At 37.9% G+C, this 24,987-nt stretch overlaps 1 protein-coding gene across 1 annotated transcript in view; it reads right to left on the bottom strand.

Annotated features, from left to right (window-relative positions):
• NSMAF (neutral sphingomyelinase activation associated factor) overlaps nucleotides 1-24,987 on the bottom strand; it is a 90,689-nt gene that overhangs the window by 53,212 nt on the left and 12,490 nt on the right. The window contains exons 2-5 of the mRNA XM_044666196.1: nucleotides 5,755-5,844; nucleotides 2,449-2,527; nucleotides 2,274-2,341; nucleotides 2,154-2,190 (exon numbers count right to left, since the gene is read on the bottom strand). Coding sequence (XP_044522131.1) covers nucleotides 2,154-2,190; nucleotides 2,274-2,341; nucleotides 2,449-2,527; nucleotides 5,755-5,844 — 274 coding nt within the window. The remainder of the gene's footprint in view (nucleotides 1-2,153; nucleotides 2,191-2,273; nucleotides 2,342-2,448; nucleotides 2,528-5,754; nucleotides 5,845-24,987) is intronic.

The raw sequence follows: 24,987 nt of genomic DNA, 5'->3' as shown, positions 1-24,987 counted from the left end.
TTCAGAAGTCCATTACATTCAATTTTACCATGGAGTATCAATCTCTGTGTACATTGTTCTTCTGGCTCTGCTCCTTTCACTCTGCATCAATTCCTGGAGGTCTTTCCAGTTCACATGGAATTCCTCCAGTTTATTATTCCTTTGAGCACAATAGTATTCCATCACCAGCATATACCACAATTTGTTCAGCCATTCCCCAATTGAAGGGCATACCCTCGTTTTCCAGTTTTTTTTTGCCACCACAAATAGCATGGCTATAAATATTTTTGTACAAGTCTGTTTATCTATTATCTCTTTGGGGTACAAACCCAGAAATGCTATTAGCTGGATCGAAGGACAGGCAGTCCTTTAGAGCTCTTTGGGCATAGTTCCAAATTGCCATCCAGAATGGTTGGATCAATTCACAACTCCACCAGCAATGCATTAATGTCCCAATTTTGCCACATCCCCTCCATTATTCATTACTCTCCCTTTCTCTCATTTTAGCCAATCTGCTAGGTGTGAGGTGATACCTCAAAGTTGTTTTGATTTGCATTTCTCTAATTATTAGAGATTTAGAACACTTTCTCATGTGCTTATTGATAGTTTTGATTTCTTTATCTAAAAATTGCCTATTCATGTCCCTTGCCCATTATGCTTCTTTTTTAAAAACAAATCCTTCCCTTTTAAAAAGAACTTAAATTTTAAGTCAATCATTATTAGAGACTTCAAAGCCTAGGCCACCTTATTGAACTGCTACTTGTTAGAGACAGTCACAACACGAAAGCATTCTTTTCAAAACATTTAATAAGACAGTTCACATAGTCTTTCTTAGAGATCAGCTTGACCTATAGAACAATGAAATATCTGAATAGCCCTGTGAGGGTCTGTCATGTTGAAGTTCTCTAACTTTGAATTTAAAGTATGAATAACACAACTACCCCCAGGAAAATGGTCTATTGATATAAAGATGGAATCCCTAGACTACTAAATATAGAGTAATAATGGGTATTGGAGAAATAGTACTTTAAATTCTTTGGATTTCAATGTATGCATGGGTCCACACGTGAATCCTGAGAGCTAAGCAATTGAACTAGCTGAATTTCACTTTAAGGAAGATGATTATAATTGTCAAAATAAAAATCACACAAATCAGAAAATACAAAAGCATATATACCATATAAGTAAATATCCTTTTAAGGTCATATATGGGTTGATGTGATTCCAAAACTGATTCAGATGACATTACATCTGGCTCAAACCCTCCAAGCAACAAGGAAGACTCAAGGAAAAATATTGACGATTCTACCTTAAAATGACTTTGGGATGGGGGCAGCTGGGTAGCTCAGTGGATTGAGAGCCATGCCTAGAGACAGGAGGTCCTAGGTTCAAATCCGGCCTCAGACACTTCCCAGCTGTGTGACCCTGGGCAAGTCACTTGACCCCCATTGCCTACCCTTACCACTCTTCCAGCTATAAGTCAATACACAGAAGTTAAGGGTTTAAAATAAAAAAAAAAAAATCTTTAAAAATAAAAAAAAAATGACTTTGGGAAAAGTGCCCTAAAGGAAAAGTTAAGCTCCCAATTCTCTTGCCAGAAAGTCTAAGGCCATAAAACCTTTTACATACTAAAGCATTATATAAATACTTATTGAGTTCTACAATAGGAGTCTAAATGGCTACTTGTCAGGGAAGCTACAGAAAAAAACTCTTATTTTAATTACAAATTGGATTAGATAATCTTTAATCATTTAAAATTATTTCTTCCAAAGTTTGTATGACTGATTATTATTTCTCATGATTGGTTATATATCCTTTTCAAATGTGTTAACAATTAAATTGAAAAAAAAAAGTAATTTTTGCAAAACAATAAAAGCTGCCATTTTTATAAGACTTTATGTCCCCAAGTACTTTAGAATATGTTGCAATAGAAAATTAATGCCACTTGAGCTTTTACAATAATCTTGTGGGGTATGTGTTGTTGTTCTCATTTTATAGATGAGGAAACTGAGTCAGTAAGTAACTGAAACAGGACTAAAATCTAGATTTTCCAAATTCTAGAATTCTATCTATCGGGTCAGGCTGTCTCTCAATAATATCTATTACAACGGTAATCAGTCATAGCCTTTAGGTTAGAGATTTTAAAAAGCTAACCTTTAAAATACATTTCTTACCTGGCTGAAAACTAGAGAAATCCTTCCATGTTGAGACCTAAAATGCAGATAAGAGATACTCAGCACACTCAGTATTTCAGAATGCTGAATCAAACAGCTAGTGATCCAACAATAACATACTTTGCAAAGAGTTTGTTTGCTCCATTGTCTCCCTGCTTTTCTATTTTTATACAGTCTCTCAAAGGAATCTAAAGAAAATAGGAGGGAAAAGTTGTAAGAAATAAGTACAGAAAAGTTATCCCCCCCTCCAAAAAAAGTTTAGTACATTAATTACAAAGTTTTAAAATATCTTTACCTTAATGATAGGTTGAAAAGTCTTATCAGGTTCAAAAATCAATGATTTTGAACAGATTTTTAATGATCCACGGATTTTCCTAAGGATCAAAAGAGAAGGACGGAGTGAACATTACTTCTTATGAAAACACCACATACTTTAGTACATTTAAAGCCTTGACTAGAATTTTGTTGTTCATTCAAATCTGACTCTTCATGATCCCATCCATACTGGAGTGGTTTGCTGTTTACTTCTCCAGCTCATTTTACAGATGAGGAAGCTGTGGAAGTGCAGGGGGCCAACTATTTCAAAGTCGAAAATACTAAAAACTACTTCTGTGTAGATGTAATATTTTGGTATGGAGGGATTCAAGGGACATTTGAAGATCTTAATGTTAAGAAGAAACTCTAGAAAAATATGATTGGTATTTGCATATAATTTGCAATTATCTTCTGCGGGTGATGGCATATGGTAACAAATTTTGGAATTTCATGAAGAGAAGTGTAGTGGGTGCAAATATGCAGCTGCATCCTTCCAACAATCATCTGAAAAATGTATGGTAGGAAAAGGAGTGAAAATAAAAAATAACAAATAGGTCACCACAGTCTTCCCCAGGTACCCATAACATGTAGAAAGACTTCTAAGTATTTATCCTAAAGGAAGAGCTCCAGTATGCCAAGTGGATATGTTTCTGTGGAGCATTCACAGCATACAGAGAACATGTTAAAGGGAAAAAAAGCAAAGAATGTTTGGCCTAGATATGCCCTAGTGAGGGGTAACTATATCACTAAGATGGAAGTTCACATATACACTCAGGTATTTACATATAATTATTTAGGAGTTTAGGACAAGGAACTTGGCTACTGCTATCCAGAGATTTACCAATTTCAGGAATCATTTTCATCCTCCCCTAATCTGGTTGTTCACCCTATTGCTGCTCAAATTTTTACATTTGATCCTTGATGGAAAATTATAAAGAAATTTGTTCTGAATTAGGACAGCCATATGAATTTCTAGAATCTCTTTCATTCCTGGAATCAAAGCCCCAGCTCAGGTTCTCTGAACTGCATCTTTCATTTCTTGGCATCTTTACCTGATCACTAGCTAGTTTCTACAAATACCTTAAGACAAGAAGATAAGAGCACAGGCAAATCAGAACACAAAACCAGTACAGACTGAATTTCACTTGATGGTAGTATGCTTTAAGACAGAGGCTCCATGAAAATATCAAATCCCAAAATGGTAACAGCCTATGTTACTTTTTAATTCAAAATATTCCAAAAATCCCCTTTGGAGAATTTAAAATATGGGGCTTTGGGTTTATTTTATTTTCCTAGTTGAAAAGTCTAATTTTTCTGTTAATGTGATTAGCCTTGCTATAGAGATAACTCCTTTGGGCAATCAAAATATACACAAAGGGCAGAAATAGGCTACAACATATTAACATAATGGCACACATGTTAAAGTTGGCATAAAATATATTTCTGAGATAAATGACTAAAAAAGAGAGTTTAATTAGGTCCTGAGAATCACAAGATGGTTAATCCAAGTGCAGCACTGGTATTCACAAAATATTAAAAGAACCAAAAGTCCATTACTTGGGAAATAGATGGAAAAGCTAGGGCATATCTAAATGTGATGGGATGTTATTGTATAGTAAGATAAATATGAAGAATTCTGAGAAACATGAAAAAATTTGTATGGAAAGCCTCTAGTATATTGATGAGGTCTTCTTTGATGCAATTTCAAGTATTTTTCTAGATATAACTTTTAATAATAATAATAACTTCTAATAATAATATTTAATTTATTTTTAAAGAGATATTAATGTAAAAGACAACAATATACAGTCAGAACCACTCCCTTAGGTCATCTAGTTATCAAATCTTCCAATTTTTTTTTTAAAATAAACCCTTACCTTCTATCTTAGAATCAATAGTAAGTATCTAAGGCACAAGTTTAATAAAGGCTAGGCAATTAGGTTTAAGTGATTTGCTCAGAGTCATACAGCTAGGAAACATATGAGGCCACGTTTGAACTTAGGTTCTCCCAACTCCCAACTGGCAAATCTTCCATGGTTTTCAAAATGTTTTATTTCCCGGAATTTGTTGATATTTTAACAATAAGTTTATCTTTGTGACTTAAACAAAGACTGCATAAAAAAGATAAATATGTTAGCCATAATTTTTAAGCTGTATGACTTGAGTTCTGAGGAAAAAAATAGAAAAAGATGACTAGTTAAAACCAATTGCCCCACAAAATGAAAAAATTAAACATAAAATAAAAGAATCTTTTTAATCATATTGGAAGTGGGTTTTATTTTAAGAAGGGAAGTGAGAAAATCAGTGTTAATATTTTAACACTGCCAAGAAATGTGTAAACCTCTTCATGTGGGTCTATTCATTATGCCATTGAATGTTTGGAATGCAACCTTCCCACAATCTAGGCCACTCTGAACCAGAGTAATAAGGCTGGAAGCCCGTTCCTGTCAGAAGCTGGTGGAGTCTCACATCAGGGATTCTAAACATTCAGGGGCATCTCTGAAGGTTCAATTTTATCTGACCAGATACAGCAAATTGACAAACAGCCAGGTTATTGTCATTTGGACATTTATTGAAATGGAAAACTCCCTTGGGGCTAAGAAAAGAAACACTCATGAAAATGACTATCTCATCACATCCAAGTTATAATCCAAACCCCTTTAAGTGGCTCTGCAGTTGTTAAAGTGATTTGCCCAAGAGAAACTTTAGACATTCTGGTCAGAAAAATTTTCACCTCAGCTAATTTTCAGTTGTTGCTTTATTGTTTTATTTCATCACATTTATTTCATCACATCCTTAAAAAGTTACAGTAAGGTTATATCAAGGGAAATAATCTTGTAGTGTTATAGCCATTTGGGGCAAAGTAAACAGTATTAAAATGTACAGAAATTAAATTGTTTCTAGTTCAGAGGGTTAACATTTATCTTGAAAATGTCCTATGGGAGCTGCTTCTTTTCTTGTACCTATTGGTTGTTGCTTTTAAAAGCACTGCTGTCCAAATCATTGAAAGTTGAGTAAGTTTAACTGAAAGAGACACACAGAGCAGTACCCAAGTAATTTAATATAGATCTATTACAAGGCAAAGATAATTAGGGCTGAATAGTATTTAAGGTACATTCTAAGGCCTCTAATAATGATGCACCTCATTTTTTTCTAAATAAGAGGGAGAGGAAAAATTGGGTGTCATAACTTTTAATTGTGCTAAAGACATTTTATTTTCAATACAGCGTCTATAATGGTGGAAATATTTGTTAAAACATATTTGCATTTGAAACCATCCTCCTACCTTTCATTTTGGTGGCTGTCACAGAGAATATGATTAGCTGTGTGCTGTTCAAAGTAATACTCCTCCAAGTTAAGCAGCAACAATGAAAACCTAAAATGTAAAAAGAAGTTCAATGGTAGATAAAAGCTTGGGACTTTAAGGACAACTGGGACTCAATTACAGTGAATGACAAATCCTGTGAAGTAAATGCATTCTTTAATCTCTACTACATTATTTCCATTGGGTTGGAAACAACAGTCATATTTTACATTATAACTGAATAACAAACTGACAAGGAGCTAAGTCATTGTTACTGAATAGTGTGACTATGAATACATGCAAACACTTCAGGGCCTTGCACTAATCAGGGAACTGGTTGTAGCTTTATTTTTTTATTAGAATAGTTTTAAACTGTGCTACTTGTTAAGACAACAAAAATTTAAAATAATGATTTCCTACATAACAATATAGAAAATTAAACAAAGAAACTGCAGATTATAAAAGGGCTTTGAACCAGCAGGGGATACATTCCAAGAACAACTGTGGATGGCTGAAACTGTAGATATAAGCAAAGACCTGCTGATTCCTCTGTGTGTGTGTGTGTGTGTGTGTGCGTGCGCACACGCACGCTTTTCTCTCCCCACTCCAGACCCTCAGCTTCTTGGTGCTCCTCTGTCTCTCATCCCATCAAAAACAAACAAAACTTTAAAAAAGTGAATATAGAAGCAGAAGAGACTGCTGCTGTGGGTAGACTGTTGAGGCAGGTGGATTTTGTGTTGACTGCATAACTGTAATCAAAGAAAGCAAAATTATGGATAAGGGGGTCCTGTCACTGTACTAAAATATTCAAAGGAAAACTTTATATTATACATTTGACCTCTAAAATTTTCTCTCACAAACTCAAGGAGAGGTTGAGAGCAAAATGCAAGATTTTCCCATAAAAGTCCACCTTTTTCCCTATCTTTTTAACTACAACATGTATAATTTACTTTGGCGAGTGTGGCGATTTTACCAGTCCTTTCACTGATCCCTAGAGACTCTGTGTTCATTACTTTTTTCATGCCTTTTCTCATGCTGCAGTTGGGTTAATAAATCAAGTATAGTAGAACTGGCCTAGGGAAAGGGGTTTATAGAATACAATTCATGAACAACAATCATCTATCATCAGCTCTGTTCAGAGTACTGATAGTTGCGAGGAAACTACAAAGTTTAGATATGCCAGGTCTTTCTCACTTGAATTGTTTGGAATCACATCTAAGTCAATTGCAACTTGCCTATGCAATTCAGGGGTGTCTGCCAAAGCAGCTTCCCTTTCATTAAGGCAAGCCAAAGAAGGTTCTATCTACAAACTGAGAGAATCCCAAGAACCTATCCATACACCTAACTAGATCAGGGTTTCTTCCACTGCTTCCACAATTCCCTCCAACCTCCCAGCCTAAGCAACCCCACAGTGTACAGAACATAAGCTTTCAAAGGTTGCCACTGCCCATGCAGATCACATGTAGAAAATTTTTAATCCTAAAGCTGTTTTTTTTTCCTAGCATATAATCTGTGTACTTAGTCAAGCTGACTAGCCTTTCTCCTGGATACTTTCTCCACTCTGGGTTTTCATAACACTGCTCTTTCCTACTTTGCCTACTACCTGTCTAACTATTCCTTTTCAGTTTCCTCAGTGGCTCACCCTATCAAGCCCCCTAACAATGATTATTTCCCATGGATTTGCCCCAGGCCCTTTTGCTTTTCTTCTTCTAAACTAAGAAACCTAAATAGATCACATGGTTTAACAATCACCTCTATGATTCCCAAATCTTTATTTAGGCTGTCTTCTTCTCTGAGCTTGTTTATTGGCTATTTTAAACTAGATATCAAGGAGACATATCAAACTTAACACTCTTACAATTAACAAACTTACTTAAAGCAGAATTTATTCTATTTTCTCCTCAATTTTTCCCTCTTCCAAACTTCCCCATTTCTGTCAAAGATATCATCACTGTCAGTTTCCTTTATCATTTACTCCCCTCTCTCACATCACATTAAGCAATGAGTCAACAAATTTTATCCTTTCTAACTTCATAACATCTTTTGGTCCCCTCTCTACTCACAGCTACCACTTTAGTTCATCATCTCTTGTCTAGATTGTTATAAGGGCCTAACTGGCCTATCTACCCGAGCTCTGTATCCCAATCCAGTACATCTTATACCCTGCTGACAAAGTACTTTTCTTCAAGTGTGTATATGACCATAGGACTCCCATAATCAATGAACTTCAGTGGAATCCTATTGCCTTTAGGATAAAATGTAATCAAGCTCCCCTATTTAGCTTTTTAAAGCCCTACACAATCAGGCCCCAGACAATCTTTCCAATCTTATTAGATATTACTACCCCTTTCACACACTGTAATACAGCCAAAGTGGTCTTCTATTTATTCTTCACACACAATACTCATCTCCCATTTCCAGTACCTTTGAATTAGTCATCCCTAATTCCCCCATATTCTGCCTCAGAATGCCTCTTTAATCATAAATTGTAGCTCAATCACCATCTATTCCTTGAAGCCTTTCCTGATCTCCCAACTACAAATCACATTAGCATAAATACAAAGTTATTTCAAGTAAATACAAATATATGTATTTATATATAATATACATTAAATTAATTTGGGAGAACACTATTTTAGATTTTACTGTATTTTATATATTTGTACTTAGTGCACTATTATGCTGCACATATTTATTTTATATATATGCTGCATATTTTTATGTTTTTATTGCTTCATATATTATTACAATGTAAGCTTTTTATAAACTGGGGCTGTTTCATTCTCTGTACTTATATTCCCAGTGCAGGTGCAGTATCTGGCAGGCACTTAATAAATAACTTGGTTAACTGATTTAAGGCCAGCTCTCAATCCACTATTATTAAAAGGAAATAGAATAAATAAGTTACAAAGAGTTTGGGCATTTGCAAATGATTTGCAAGGGCAGCTGGTACAGGGATAGAACCAGATGGGTGGCATTCTAGAATGACAGGAACAGATAAGAGGAGACACTGAGATTCCAAGGGGATCAGTTGATCTCTGGGCACCAATGAAAGCAGGAGCTTACTTCCTGTGGCCATCTTGGGATCAAGCTGGAGGAAGAAGCTGAGTTCCTGACTCATTTTGGAGATACCTAAATCTCAAGAAGTCTTTCCTGATCCTAATACTGATCCTGTGGCCTGGTTATCGTCTTTATCATCATTATCACCTGTTCTGTGTGAACTGCCAAGGACCCGATCTCCATCTTGCCTAACAGAGCCAGACCACCTGGGCTCCAGCCTTTTGGGCCTTCTAGCCAACCCATCTCCCTAGACTTTACTGACCCTATTTTATTTCAGTGGACCAGTTAATGCAAGGTATAGTTGGCTAAAATAATCTTAGGCAGACAGAGTATATAGAGCAGCCCAATTTATTGAGAAAGAAGCAACCCTTAGAGTCAGAAAGGGGGGAGGAGTTAGAACTGATAAGAGTTAGGGATATCCTTCTCCCTGGTCCACAATCCATTCTGAGTTTTGTCATATAAATCAAGATCTTTTGTACATCGTTCTGAGAAGTGAGCAACCCACAGGACTAAGGCCTACCACTTGGCTCCGTACTGTGGGCAGACCACATTGAGTCTTCAGCACTGGTCCAACCCTCAACACAATACCTAGAGACTTTACAAATTTCCCCCACTTACTTATTTCCCTATTCTAGTGGTGACAAATTTCAAATAGAAAAAAAAGACCATTAAATTGTACATAAAAATCTCTACAGGCCACATATTGACTTAGAAAACCACGTCAACATTATACATTGTATTGTTATTTAGTTAAATATTTCTCAATCACATTTTAATCTGTTTCAGTTTAGGTATATTGATACCTTTGCACTAAACCACACTACTCTTTAATTACTGGACAGAATCAGAACTGCCCTGGTTAGAATCTTTTATAAATCTGGGAATCTTCAAATTTAAATAAAATCTGCTCACAGGTACCAGGTTTCTAAGTTATTTATAAATGTCAAAACATGGGTGGAACAAACTGTACAAGCTCACAAAATCTAACCCTGTGATAAAGGAAGAAAGAGAAATCAATAACAGCGCAAGTCCTTTGCAAAAGCAAGCTTAAATCCCTCTCCTTGTTTCCTATCCTTTAGTTTATGTCATTTTCTAGTATTAAAAATTTAGACACAAATCTGGAAGTGAATAAAGAAAAGGGAGGGTCCTTTCAGGAGGGAAGAGTCCTTTACAGTTTAAATCCCCTCTAAAGGAAGAGGGTCCTGTCTCACAGATTTGTGGCCATCTTAGAGATGTTCTATGCCCTCGATGGCAAATCTATGACACATGTGCCAGAGACAGATGCAAAGACCTCTCTGTGGGCACATATGCCACAGACTCAGTGCCCCAAGGACCCAGTGCTCCCGTCCCTGCAACAGAGTTCAACAGTTCCTAACTAGAAAACCAGAGGGAGGGGCAGCTGGACTTCTCTGCTCCCCTCCTCTTTTCCCCAAGCCTGACTACATTGCAGGTCCACCCCTCTGTCCAGCAGTCCAATGGGAGTGCTTCCTCTCTCCCCTTGGTGGAATAATGTGGGCAGGTCACAACATGGTGTAGGCGCAAACTACAATGTCTGTAAGTCTGTGGTAAAGCTGATTCCCATAGTGGGATTTGTGTAAAGTGAGAAATTAGTGTGTTATTCTCAAATATATTAACAATATTAATATCTCAAAAATGAATACATCTAGGACCCCTGTAGGGGTTAATAAGCAAGTCTCTCCAAGGCAGCATCCCTAGCAAGATAAGACTGCCCCATCCCATTCAGAATACAATGGCCTCTTAATTACCTTTGGCCTGAAAAAGACAGAAACAACTTATGTCTTTACTATCAGAAGCAACCAGTGTCTTTACTATACAAAGTATTTTTGGGATTTTGGAATGTATCTTTTGAGTTTGTACTTTTAAAATGTTCAAACTGTAGTCTAGTGATCTAGGAATAACTTTTATGAATCTGAGGGTAAGCTAATAGCCTCTTCCCTGTACTATGAGCTCCTTCCCTATTTTCTTTCACTTACAACCTTGGGCTCCTTTAATTTGCATTCTTAGTACCTACACCTCTAACTAGCCCAGTCTGTTCAATTTGCATTAAAAGGGGTGCCTGCAGGAGGAAGAACAAGTGGGCTAGCTCCTCTGGAAAACACAATAGTGGATTGTCAAGGGTAGGAATCTCCCAATCAGCCAAGCATCCAAAATATATCAAACTGTTTTGTTTGTGTGTATACAGATTAAAACCTGACTTCAACCCTTAACCATTTGCTAAAAAAGGTTAATTTGGTGGCTACCCCGTTCAGGAAAGCAGGAACGTGATAGGATGAATGTGTCAGGATGATGTCATTTAACCTAAGGGTTATATTTTCCTGTAAATAAGGGGTTTTCCTGTAAGTTGGGGCTTTTTTTTTTTTCTGGCAGCCTTTTTCTTTCTTTCTCTCTCATGGTTTCCCCAGTCCTTGAATAGTGACTAAAGAGGGAATATTTTGAAATTTTCAAGGTCCCCTCAATTTCCATTTCACACAGGTTGGAGAGGAGATAGGTTTGAGGGGATCATAGCTCACATTGGGGCACATAATGTGAGAAAGGAATTTTACCTCCCTTTGTTTTATTTTAAATCAGAGAATTGGAATTCTCCATTTTAATTTAATCAACCAGTGCCCTTTAATGTAATCAGTCAGAAACTTGAAGATCCTTTAGCATTGATTGCAAGTACAGACCCAAGAGACAAGAAATTTATCCTACAAGCACAGTCCCCCCACCCCCGAAAAATTAAGGAACTATGATTAGTTCCTGAGAGGTGCTGTAGGAGAAATAGTGGGTGGAGAAAATGTCTATAAGGTGAGACCCAGCAGTAAGTGGGACATTCATTTTTGCACTCCCTCTCTGGGATTCAGACTTTGGCACTGGTGACTCTTGCTGAAAGGATATTCAGATTCCCATTAGGATCCTGCTAGAGACTCAGATTGGGATTCCTGAGTTGGTGACTTGGGCTGAATGAAGAGATTATGATTCGCATTCCCTCTCTGGGATTCGGACTTGGGTGCTGACTGAAGACTCTTGCTGAGGAGACTCTTACTCTGGACACTCTTGCTTAAGGGACTCTTCCACTATTCTGGCTGGAGATTAGACCCCTGGGGAGTAGGGGGGTGAGCTGGATTTCATAGGCTAGGCAATTAGGGTATTTAGCTAAACTGCCCCCTACCTCTTTCCTACATTTCCCTCTTTACTGTCTCTCCTTTGCTGTAATAAAGCTACCAAAGCTACTTACAGCCTCATAATTTTAATTGTAATTATTACAATTAGGTGACCATACCTTTTTTAACTATTTCAATAACTAGAGGGGAGCAGTGTTTGTGCCCCTCGACTCTCCCTCTCCCCAAACCTGACTACATCACCTGCCCCCCTGCCCAGCAGTCCAATGGGAGTGCTTCACCCCCTCCCCTGGGTGGAGTAAGAGGGGGAAGCAGGGTGCCCCAGCACTCAGTGAGGGGAGGGGCACAGAACGTGGTCTCAGGGAGGGGTGTGTGGGCATGGAACTTGGTCTTGAGGGTCTTGATGGGGGTGGAAAGAGGCACCTCATCTCTAAAAGGTTCCCCTTCACTGCTCTATGCCATATGAAGACTAGAGAACAAACCCCCCCAAATGGGAACCAGTATTAAAGCTAACAAGAAGATCTCAACTCTATATAGTTGAGTACTGCATATAAGCATGGTGAGCACTACACTATAAAGGATATACACATTCCAGAGCTGTATGGCCATTTGGTTGAGATTGTAGCCATTTTTAGATCCATTGTGAACACATCTTGAACTGGTATGAAACTACTCTTAGAAACACATTTGTATATTTCAACAGAGCAACAAATAGCTGAGATCTATAAGAATCTTCAAATGAATAATTATTTCTTTCCTACCTGAAGAAAAATCAGACAACGAACTCAATATATTCAGGATAGGCATTGCAAAAGGACAGTAAGTTGGGCCCAGAACTGAATAGAACGGACAAGGTAGAAACTTGATTTGATAAAACTGTTTGGTGGGTTTATCTTAAAGCTCTCTCCAGCATAAGGAAATCTTTTCAATACACATGATTTTGGGGGGAATGTATGTTTGAAAATTTTGTAACATTCTAATTTCTGAGGATTCAAAGCTGTGGGTGACCCAAAGAGTAATGGAAATACATGATGAGTATAAGTAGACTGCAGCACATGTTCTGTTGTACAGTCAAGAAGTAGCATAAGAGAATATCACTGAAGAAATATGATCAAGAAAAGGGGTAGGCTAGTCATATGGTTAAGAGTAATAGAAAAGGTAACCGGAGTACTCCCACGTAATGTTGTACCCAAATTTTAATACCTAACCCAGGTTCATGGCCGAAGGAAGAATCACACTGACAATGCAATATGCAAGAAGAGGCTCATTCTTTACTAGCAATAATGGCTAGGGTCGCTAGGCAGAGAGGCATGCCTGAACGACCCCTTGGAATTCTCAGCCAAGAGTTTATATAGAAATGTTTGGGGAAGGGGGTTGGTACATCAAGGTAGTGTCAGGGACAGGTGGTCAGGAAGCATCTGGGGAGAGGGGGTTTCAGGGTCAGGGGTCTGGAAGCATTTGGCAAATATACATTAAGTAGGCAAATATTATAAAGCAGGCAAACATAGACAAACATTCCTCAAGAAGATTAATATCCATCAGATAAGATAGCTTCAGTTTTAGGTTTATGATAGGGGGAGATAAGGAAGACTGTGCTGGGAAACCTTGGGGGCTGGGGGTAGCTTGCCCAGGCCAGAAATAGTTCAGTAGACTGCCAGACTGATTTTTAAATCCAACAGTAAAATATAAAAAGGACTTAAAGGAAGGCTTCTACCACAATAAGTGGATCTTCTATGAAAGAATATAGCCAAGAAGCCAACAAAATGAGAAAGCATGCATTTGATGAAGTTTGAATGAGGTATTTAACTTGCCACCAGCATAATAGTAATTCTCAACCAACTGCTTAGTTTTCAGATGACAGATCTTCCTTTCACACAAGACATAAATACCCATTTACAAGCTAGTCTATCCCACCTCTGTTCCCAAGATATTTCCTCTCTCTTCCATCAGAAATAAGTAGCTTTAACAAAAAGATGGTGGTAGAGAATGAAGAGTATCCTTAACCCATGTTCCTATTCAAGATTACTGTTAGGAAGAAGCATAAGAATGAAGTGCCTAAACTTTCCTATTACCCAAGTCTTAATACCTTCATAGATACTATTACATCAACCTTCCTATCTCCTGTTCTAAAAAGCTGAATACTGTAAAACTATGGAGACACCTTCACACATGATCTTCCTAGCCACTTAAACTATCTTCAGCTCTTCCCTTCCCCAAAGCCAATCATCTGATGGGATTCTACCTGGGACATTCTCTTGGCTCAAGTCCCTTCACATCAACATTATAATTAGAACCCCAGAGTCAATTTAGTAGTCTATAAGCTTCTTCATTCTTGGTACTTTTTTTTTTTTGTCTTATACCTACTCCCCTAACCCCTGCGATTAAGAGTTTTCATCTACTATGGCAAAAACTCCTTTCCCCAGCTATCTCTTTCCACGCTTCTATCAAGTTAATCCCTCCTTAGTTCCTACTCTCCTTTGCCCAGACCTCTGGAATTTAAACTTCCACTCTAGTTTTTAATTTCCCTTCTTCCTAAATATCTTCTTCTCATATTCTTTCCTGGTACTCCAAGAAACCTGGCTTACTACTCATTCCTTTCTCTCTTTCTCTCCACCCACATTATACACACATTGAGATTCAGACGTCAACTTATTCTATGCCTCCTATTCCCACTTCTAGCATATTTCAGAGCAAATTTTCTTCTTCTAAAGTCTACTTTAGACTTTAAAACGAGAAAGATTATTTCTTTGCACCTCCATCCTAGGGCTTTGAGGAGGCCCAAATGAGATAATGTATATAAAAACACTTTGCAAAATTTAAAATAATATATAGCTTTCATTTATCATAATTAAATAAATTTTTTTTTTATCCTGGGACTCCATTCTAGGAGCATAGGGCCACAACCAGTAGGCAATGGGACACACAGTCGCTCAGGGTCACCCAGCTGGGAAGTGTCTGAGCCCGGACTTGAACCTAGGACCTTTCGTCTCTAGGCCTGGCTCTCAATCCACTGAGCTAGCCCAGCTGCCCCTACTTTAGGTTGCAGTTTCTTTAGCAGATGTAGTTTTTACAGGGTGGGGTTGCTAGCCCCACGCCCAACCCTCCTCCTTTTTTCATCGGGGCTAGGGACCGTCCTTGGCCCAGGAGTGGTAAGGGTGGGCAGTAAGGGTCAAGTGACTTGCCCAAGGTCACACAGCTGGAAGTGTCCGAGGCCGGACTTGAACCTAGGACCTCCAGTCTCTAGGCCTGGCTCTCAATCCACTGAGCCACTCAGCTGCCCCTTAAATAAAATTTAAGTTATCATAATTCAGGTATCATAAATGTACCTGGAATGTGCTTTTTTTTTCTCTCTCTACCTTTCACAATCTTTCTCTTCCTTCAAGATTTGGCGCAAATGTCACTGCCTTCCCTGATCAGCCTATCTCATTTTTTAAATGTACCAAGAGTTCTTTTCCTGAATCTACTTGGTCCCCCCAAATTTCCTATCCATGATCATATTTATTTCTGTACTGCGCAATGTAAGTTATTTAATGACAGTGACATTTAAATTTTAATTTTGTTATTATTCCCAGCACCTAGTTCAGTGACTTGCACAAAGTAGGCATTCACTAGATGTTTGCTAGATTAAATTGCTTTTTTGAAAAGCAGACTGCTCAAATGCAAGACATTAACTTTCTGGCTATAGGAAACATTTTGAGTTCATTTAATAGCAGCTGTATAGTTCATTCACTCAAAAATACATCTAGGAAGCAAGTTGTCATTTAGAAAAATATGATTTTTAATCAAACTTCTAACAAGATTTAATCAGGCTTCAAAATTTATTTCAAAACCTCACAGTGCTATCTTTGACTTCTCCTCCCACATTCAATAGGTCTGCTGCCATTTCTATCTCCGAAATATCTCTTGAATTCTTTCTCTGCTTTCTAAAAAAAAGATGATGCTAAAGCTGGGAAAATGGGTGACTTAATCAATATAAAAGAAAAATGTAGATCTAGTCTCATTCTCTTTCAGGAGCTCCAAACTCACATTTCTATCTACCTACCATGGACTTCAATTACACCAGTGCCCAAACTTTTTTGGTCTACCGCCCCCTTTCCAGAAAAAAATATTACTTAGCGCCCTCTGTCACATACTATCACCACCCCCTTACGTTATTCACTGCCCCCAAATGCACCTGTAGCCATCACCACTCCCCTGGATTGCTGCAGTACCCACCAGGGAGCGGTAGTGCCCACTTTGGGAATCAATGAATTACACCATCAGACATGTTTCAAATTCCCAATCAAAAGCCACTTCTCTTCCTGATTTACCAATTTCTATACCACCATCTTCCCACTTAGTTCTTACTAACATATCACATTTTACCTTGTCCTATAGTTATTTATACTATTTCTATGCTCCTTACTCAACTCTCTTAGGAAAGGAGTTATGTTTCATTTTAGTCTACTTTGCATTCTTTTTCAATATTTTAACACAATGTCAGTGGTCAAGAAGTATTTCTTGAACGAGTGAATAACTACAGAGATCAAAAGTTTAACATGCAGATGACAGAAATCTCTACATGAATACAATCTAGGCTATCACACACAAACTCACCTTATGAAAAAAGTTATGACTGAGAAATCTTTGTAAAACGAATGATTCACTGTATAAAATGCTCTAATATACAGATGCCTCATATATAATTCCAGATCACTGATGTTTGACAAGCATTAAGTTCAAAGCAACAATAATTAGACATGTGACATTACAAAGACAATAATAATAGCTTATATTTGCACAGCATTTAATATTTCCTTAGCATTTTATGTACAGTACTTCATTTGATCCTTACAAAAGCCTTTGAGTTAAGTAGTACAAAATTATCTCCATAATGATAGATGACAATGAGGACACAGGCTCAGAGTGGTTAAGAAAGTAAACAAGTCACACAACAAAGCTAAAATAAATCTAGGTCTTCTAAGTTCAATGCTTTTTCCCACAGTTAGGTCACATAGCTGTGTACACTTTTAACTATACTTCTAAATTTCTATTATCTAAACTTTTGTGAAAGTTTCTAATTTTTCCAAGATGAAAAGAGCTAGAACAGGGGTCAGCAACCTTTTTGGCCGTGAGAGCCATAAATGCCACATTTTTTTAAAATGTAATTTCATGAGAGCTGTACAGTGCTCACAGTGCGCGCTCCTGTAACAGCACGCGCTCCTGTAACAGTACGCGCTCCTGTAACAGTGCCTGAAAAAAAATTGACTTTATGGCTCGAGAGCCATACGTTGCCAACCCCTGAGCTAGAAGGTCTTCATTAGCATTTTTGTTTTAGTGCTATTTTTTATTCTGAACTTAAATACCAATTTCGCATACTCAGAAAACAAGACATGTATATGAAAGTGTGAATCTTCAGAGGTATATGATTCTAAACTTTACTTTCATTAAGACTGTCTTGCTTGTCTATGCTTCCTTTTGTGGCATGTAAAAATTTAACTCTGCATTAAAAACAATTCAATGGCCTTTTTTGGAATATTTTAATGCCAACCCTCCCGTTTTCCTCTCAATTAAAATTAAAGTTTTATTAAAATTAAATTAAACACAATTAAAACTAATTAAATTAGACACAATTAAAAACTAAAAGGGAAAAAATCCTTATAACAAATAAGCATAGTGAAGCAAAAACAAAAATGTTCACCTATCAATCAACAAGTATTTATTAAGGGCCAAATAGGTGCTTGATGCTGTAGATAAAAAATACAATGCACAAAACAAATTTCTGCCCCAAGAAGCTTACACTGTAATGAAGGAAGACAAAAGGAATATATAAAATATATTCAATATAAGTTAAATATAAGGTAGTTTAAGAAGTCAATTAGCAATTGGGGGAAAGGAAACAAGAAAAACTTTTTGCAAAAAATGATGCTTGAACTTCATCACAAAGAAAGAAAGGGAGTCTATGAGACAAAGATGTGAAAGTTGTATTCTAGAGATGAAGGACAGGGGATGAAGTGTGTTATGGATAAAAAGGAAGACACAAAAATTGGGGAGTGCTCTCCTTCCCCTGTTGAGTGATGGAGGGGTAAAGGGGTGATTGAAGTAATAGGAGAGGAATGAAAGGGATGGCTGAGTCCATTTAGGAATGGACAAGGCGGTATTAGGATGGTAAGGGTACAGGTGAGGTGTTCAAGAGAGGCAGCTAACACAGACTAGACAACTAAGCTAGAGACAGAGGATACTGAGGGGAAATAGGCTGAACCCTTCCAGGCAGGAAAGGTAGTTCTACAGACACAAGGAATAGGGCCAGTCAGAAATGATTGAAATCTGACTTGAGGGCTTTCTTCTCAGTTTCTCAAGTCCTCAAAGGAGGCAAGACTCCTCCCTGTCAGTGAAACTGAAGGGATTCAGGAGGAAGTGTTGGGTAACTACTTCCTCCCAAGATGGATGCCTCCAGTTTCCCTCAGGAAATGAAGAGAATAATTCCTTTCCCTTCAACCCTTGCCTAATTCTTCAACACAATGAATCTCCAGAGTGTTTGATTAGGTAACAAAGGGATTTATTAATGTTCAGGGTTGGTCAGGAAGGAGAGAGGGGTTTGGAGTTTCTGACAGCCCCTAGGGAGAAAGTCAAGATGGGGGAGGGTCACAGGAATGGGTTAGACTGAGAGAGGACCTGCTTCTCTCGGCCAGGGAAGATTTGGCTGCCTTTAAAGTAGAGGGTATACTAAAGGGATAGTTTGAATTCAAGGATGTCCTACTTGCCTATTGGGGAAACTAGACCCACAAAGTCTATTCACTAAAAACCAAAACCACCCTGCCTCCCAGAGCCCCAGGAAAACAGGAAAAGAAAACAGGGAAATAATATGGAGAAGGTCGGGGAGAGGTCCAAAGAAATTAGCTAGGTTCAAATTGTCCAGAGACAAAGCACAGGCCAATAGCAAAACTGAAAGCCAAGCAGAGCTCTCGTTAGTGCTTCCGCTCTGTTCAAGCCTCAGGGACCAACTGATTTCTCTCAGAATTCTAAGGCTTCTAACTGCCAAAAGTTTTCAGTTGGCCCCCTGCAAGAGCAAAAGCCTCTCTTGCATCTTTTGCATTACAAGTGTCCTATATGAGGAACAAGAAGTTTGGCTAAAGTGCAAAAGGGAAAGTTTATATTTTTATCCTAGCAGCCATGCCCCAAAATGTCTCATTTCATATCCATCTTTTTTGACGATAGATGGGTAACATGATTCATGTTATCTTTCAAAGTTATTTTTCTTTACATTGTAGTTGACCTTGTATAAACTTTTTATGTTTCGCTCACTTCAGTTTTCACTAAGTTCAATATTACACAGAATTCTTTGAACCATATGCCATTTTTTACAGCTCAAATATATTCCATTACACTGATATGCCACAATTTCATCAACCATTCCTTGGGTTATGTTCAACGTCTTAACTTTTTGGTGCTTCACTTTTCATTTTTTCTCCCTTTAAAGTAGTGGCTAAATCCACTCTGAATCAGTTCACACTACACTCAATTCTCTGAAATCATCTTTTCTCATTTCTTACAGCCCAATTACATTCCACTACATTGATATAGCATAGTTTGATCTGCCATTCTCTGAATGATGCTCAATATCTTAGATTCTAATTCTTTATTTTTCTTCCCCCTCTTAGAGTATTTTGTTCCTCTTAAGCCCACCACCCATTCTCTTCCTGTTTCACTGCTGAGCTTGATAAATTTCTATAATAAGCAATCTCTGTGTGTGTGGTATGTTCAATCCTTCTTTATCCATTTTAGGTAATAGTACAGTTCATCTGATGCCCACTCCCCACTTCTTTTGTGTTTATATACTCTTTATAACTCTTATTATGGGAAATGGCACATTTCACCCCTTCTTCCTCCCTACACTAAGATAATGCTTTTTTTTGCTTCCTTTTTTTCTTTCTAAAAGCCCTAAAATTGTTCTTTTTATCCCCCTTTCTAAAAGCACTCAGAGCAGAATCAATCCATGCCAAAGTTCTTTATTTCTCTTATTTAAGTACTTCAATATCCTTTCAAGGCATTAAAGTTCTAAAGGGACACTTTCATGCCCCCCCCCTCATTAGAATGATACCTCTCCATCCTCATATAGACCTAATTGCACAGAATTACATTTCTATAGATTTCCAACATAATTGTATTTCAAAGTTCTGACTAAGCTCTGGTCTTTTCATCAGAAATGCCCAATAATTCTCATCCTTATATAAAATTCCTTCTTTTCCCTGTAGGAATATAGTCTACTATGCAGGGTTAAATTATTCTTAGTTGTAAGACAACTCTTTTGCCTTCTGAAATATTGTATTTCCAGATCTCTTCTCATTTATGGTATAAGTTATTTGAGGTTCCTTGGTACTTGAACTATTTCCTCCCCCTTGGATGGATGTCTTATTTTTTACCTCTGACATTAGAACTGTGGATTTTGGCTGTGGCATTCTTAAGGCTTCTCCTTTTGGGGTTTACCAGGTTACTGATAGATTTTTCTCTATTTGCACTTTTCTCTCTGGTTCCATTAAGTTTTCATTTGTAATTTCTTAAACTATAATGCACAAAGGCTTTAAAAACAAAACAAAGCAAAACAAAATATGATTTTCAGGGAGTTTAGCAATTCTACAAAGTCTGTTTTTTTTTTTTTAACTTTTACCTTCCATCTTAGAATCAACTCTGTATTGGTTCCAAGGCAGAAGTGTAGTAAGGGCTAGGCAATGGAAGTTTAAGTGACTTGCCCAGGATCATACATCTAGCAAGAATCTGAAACCAGGTATGAACTCAGGACCTCCTGTCTCTGGGCCTGGCTGTCAATACATAAAGCCAACTAGCTTTAATGATTCTTAATCTCTTTTAGATCTATATAGAGCAGTTGACTTTTATGTCAAATATTTATACTCTTTATTTTTTCAGTCTTTTGCTTGTGCCCTGATATTTCTTGCTGTCTCAGAATCACTGATTTCTGTTTGGTCTATCCTGGTTTTCAAGGAGAGAGTAACTTGAGTTGCATTTACTATTTTCACTTTTAAGCTCTTTATTCTCCTTCCAATTTTCTTTCCTTGAGTGTTTAAATTTCATGTTTTATCTCTTACTTCATTTCTTCTAGGTATCCATGTGGTCTCTGTGGAAAATCTTTTTTTTTTCCCCTTTCGATTCTCTACTTATAATTGTTTCAGTTACTTGCTCCTTCTTTTAGAGGATCTCTAAATCTATAATAATTTTTATGCATATTTGTTTCCTTTGGCTTGCTCATCTCTGCAGTTTTAGTTCCTAAATTGGAACACTGTGCCAGGGAGAGGCTCTACTGTCTACTGTCATTCTAGGTAGGGGAGTTGGCCCTCTTTGGTTTTGACCTTGGTTTCCTGTGATGACTTAAAATTTGGTTCCCCTGATCTTTGAAATTCAAAATATTCACTTTTCAGGGCTTCTTAAGGCAATCTCTAGACAAACAACCAGAGACTTCAGGGCCTGGGCTGTCCCAGTGTGAGAGCTGCTACACTGCTCTCATTACTGCTACTTCAGAGGATTTCCATAGTGTACAATCAAGTGCTTTCTTACCTCCTTCTGACTTTCTCAGGGGGCCTTCTATTCTTGTGAAGGTTACACATATTTTTGATTCATCTCCAGTCACTCTGAGAGGCTGTAAGCTTGTCTGCCTAAACTGGTGCTGGATTTGCAGCTAGCCCCCTTTCCTATTGACTTTGGGCTTCTGGCTGAGTTTCTGTGCAGTTCTGAGAAGGAAAAAAAATTACTCATTGTAGTTTCTCACTATATTTCTTGATCATTATTATTCTTCTGGTACAAATTTCAGATTTCTGCTAGAAAAAAGTATAGAAAAACTGGATAGTCTGCCTCATCTTTAGGCAACCCTCTTGGCCAGAATTAAAACTGTCATCTCCTTCTTCCATCCCCTTCCTTACTTTATCTAACTCCTCAAATTGAGAGTGACAAGCATTATGTATATGACTTGCCCAGGATCACACAACCAGGAAATGTCTGAGACCATATTTAAATCCAGGACTTCCTTCTCTAGGCCTGGATCTCAATCCACTGAAGCCATGTAGCTGCCCTCTGCTTAATATTTACAATCTAAAATGTTAAAAAACAAAAAATTAATAATCTCACTACATATAAAACTCTAAATATTGTTTTAAAATCTTCAGTACACTAATCCTCCAATAATAACAAAATAGTGGTGAACTCTCAAATATCAATTCTTCCACAGTAATTTCAAATTTAAGGAAGAGGGATGAGCTTGCTTCTTATGCTACTTTTTAAACCCTCTAAAACGTATAAGCACAAAGCCTAATATTTTCTATTCCATTTCCCCCTTCTTTGTAATTTGATTTTGCAAATCCTTTTTAAAACTCTGTGATACATTTGCAAAATTAAAATTTCCAACTAGAAACATCCATGAAAACAGAGTTCAGATTTATAAGGCATGGCTCCTTATACCAAGGAGAGTTCCAGATCCCTCAGGGCAGTCAGGCTCCTTCATTCTTGGTCAAATGACAACTGGGTGGCATTCAAAAGGCCTCACATGCATTATCATATCTGCAAGTTATTATTGTCATTTACCTCTTTAGGCTGAATTGGTGTTCTGAATCATAAATACAGGGCTACATTTATTAAATCAGCATTTCAATATTGCCAGAAGGCTTTTGGCAACTTTTAAATCATGAAGGACCAATTATCAGGAATTTTTCATAAGAGGTGTCAATGGCTCTAAATCTAAAAGCATAACCTTATTAATCTTATAAAAGCTAAAATGGCAGAGGGGGGCTTTTAGTTTTTCAAATCAGTTGGTATTTATTTAGTATGTTAAGATTTATATAGTACTTCATTCATATACAGTATCTCACTTGATCCTCACAACCATGTGAGGTTAAATAATATAAAAGTGATTATGCCCATTTACAAATGAGAAAACCTGGCTGGCTCAAAGTAAAAGAAAAGAATAAGTATTTATATAAGACCTATTCACCTGGCATGCTAGATGCTCTATGTGAAGATGGGATTAACTCTCCCCTTCTTACTTGTAAATTTAATCAACAAAAAGTGAAGACACCCAAATATTGCATTTGATCCTCATATCAACTCTTCAAGGTAGGTGCTATTATTACTCATTTTATAATTGAGGAAACCAAGGTTAAGTGATTTGACAAACCTCATACAGCTAGCAAGCATCTGAGCCAACATTTGAATTTGAATATTCCTGAGTCCAAGCTCAGCACTATCGTCTACCATCTAGTTGAACTACAACTACACATAAATATGAGAACAGGATAGTTTCGGGTTCCGGGTTAAGATGGCGGCAGAGTAAGAAGCAGCTCTTAACCTCTCCTGACCGAAACACACAAAACTCCTCAAGGGGACATAAAAACAAGTCCAGACGAACGGAGGAACCCCACAACAGGGCACAGCATGGAAGGTACGTGGAATCGAGGCATTTCCATGCTATAAAGGGGTGAAACAGCCCTCACGAAATCACGGGCTGAGCAACCACCCCACCCCCACCCCCTCCACACACATCTATAGCTCCAAAGCCAGCTAAAAAGAAATAGAGCAAGTTTGGGGCACCCATCGAGTCACTGGCAGCTCCGGGGCCTGTTCCTGAGAGCAGCAAGACTTAGGACCCCATTAAGCTAAAAAACACAGGCGAAATCTGAGCGCGGGAGCAGGACGCAGGGCGCAGAGCGCAGGCTGAGCAGAGCGCAGGCACTGCGGAGGCGTGGGTGCAGGCAGACACAACCAAGAACTAAAGCCTAAGTGGGGAACCAGTGTGGACGGGTATACGACTGTGGAAGCAGCGCCCTGAGATTTGTAAAGAAACCTCTGGCAGAGGATCAAGCAAGGGGGTCCACCAGGGGGCTTGACCTTGGAAAAAACCAGAACTCAGACCTCAGGAGCCAATAGATCGCAGACAGACACTGAGCGCGAGGATAAATCTGAGAAGCTGCTGGGCTAATGATGGCTACTCAGTCTCAGGAAGTTCAGAAGAGAAAGAATAACAACAAGAAAAAGAAGTCTTTAACACTCGACAGCTTTTACACAGAGAAAATCCAGACAACCGAGCAAACAGAGGAGGAGAACAAACAAGCATCCGGACCTTCCTCAAATAAGGAAAACTCCTCACAAGCTATGGAAGACTTCAAAACTGAGATTTTGAGGAAAATGGAAGAGATCTGGCAAGAAAATAACTGTTTAAAAGGTAGAATCATGCAATTGGAAAGTGAGGCTTAGAAATTGAACACCAGAAATGACCAGATTGAAAAGGAATACCAGAAGATTATGGCCGAAAACCAGAAGATTATGGCCGAAAACCAGAAGATTATGGCCGAAAACCGAAAGATTATAGCCAAAAATCAATCCCTAAAGGCTAGAATTGAGCAAGTAGAAACTAATGATCTCTCAAGACAACAAGAACAAATAAAACAAAGCCAAAAGACTGAAAAAATAGAAGGAAACATGAAATATCTCAATGAGAGAGTGACAGACCAAGAAAACCGGTCTAGAAGAGACAATTTGAGAATAATCGGTCTTCCAGAAAAACCAGAAATTAATAGAAACCTGGACTCCATACTAACAGAAATAATTCAGCAAAATTGCCCTGAAGTCCTACAACAAGAGGGCAACATAGACATTGAAAGGATCCATAGAACACCTGCGGTATTCGATCAAGAAAGGAAAACACCAAGAAATATCATTGCAAAATTCAAGAGTTTCCAAGCAAAAGAAAAAATCTTACAAGAAGCCAGAAAGAAACAATTCAAATATCAAGGAGCACCAATCAGGATCACAGAGGATCTGGCAGCCTCAACGCTAAAAGACCGCAAGGCGTGGAATACAATATTCAGAAAGGCAAGAGAGCTGGGCCTGCAACCACGGATCAACTACCCATCAAAATTGACTATATATTTCCAGGGGAAAGTATGGGCATTCAACAAAATTGAAGAATTCCAGGTATTTGCACAGAAAAGACCAGGGCTAAATGGAAAGTTTGATATCCAACCACAAAAATCGAGAGAAACCTGAAAAGGTA

Source organism: Gracilinanus agilis, chromosome 1, assembly GCF_016433145.1.
Source record: "Gracilinanus agilis isolate LMUSP501 chromosome 1, AgileGrace, whole genome shotgun sequence".
Taxonomy (NCBI): domain Eukaryota; kingdom Metazoa; phylum Chordata; class Mammalia; order Didelphimorphia; family Didelphidae; genus Gracilinanus; species Gracilinanus agilis.
Note: the sequence above shows the minus strand (reverse complement) of the source record. Positions and strands in the feature narration are given on the sequence as shown.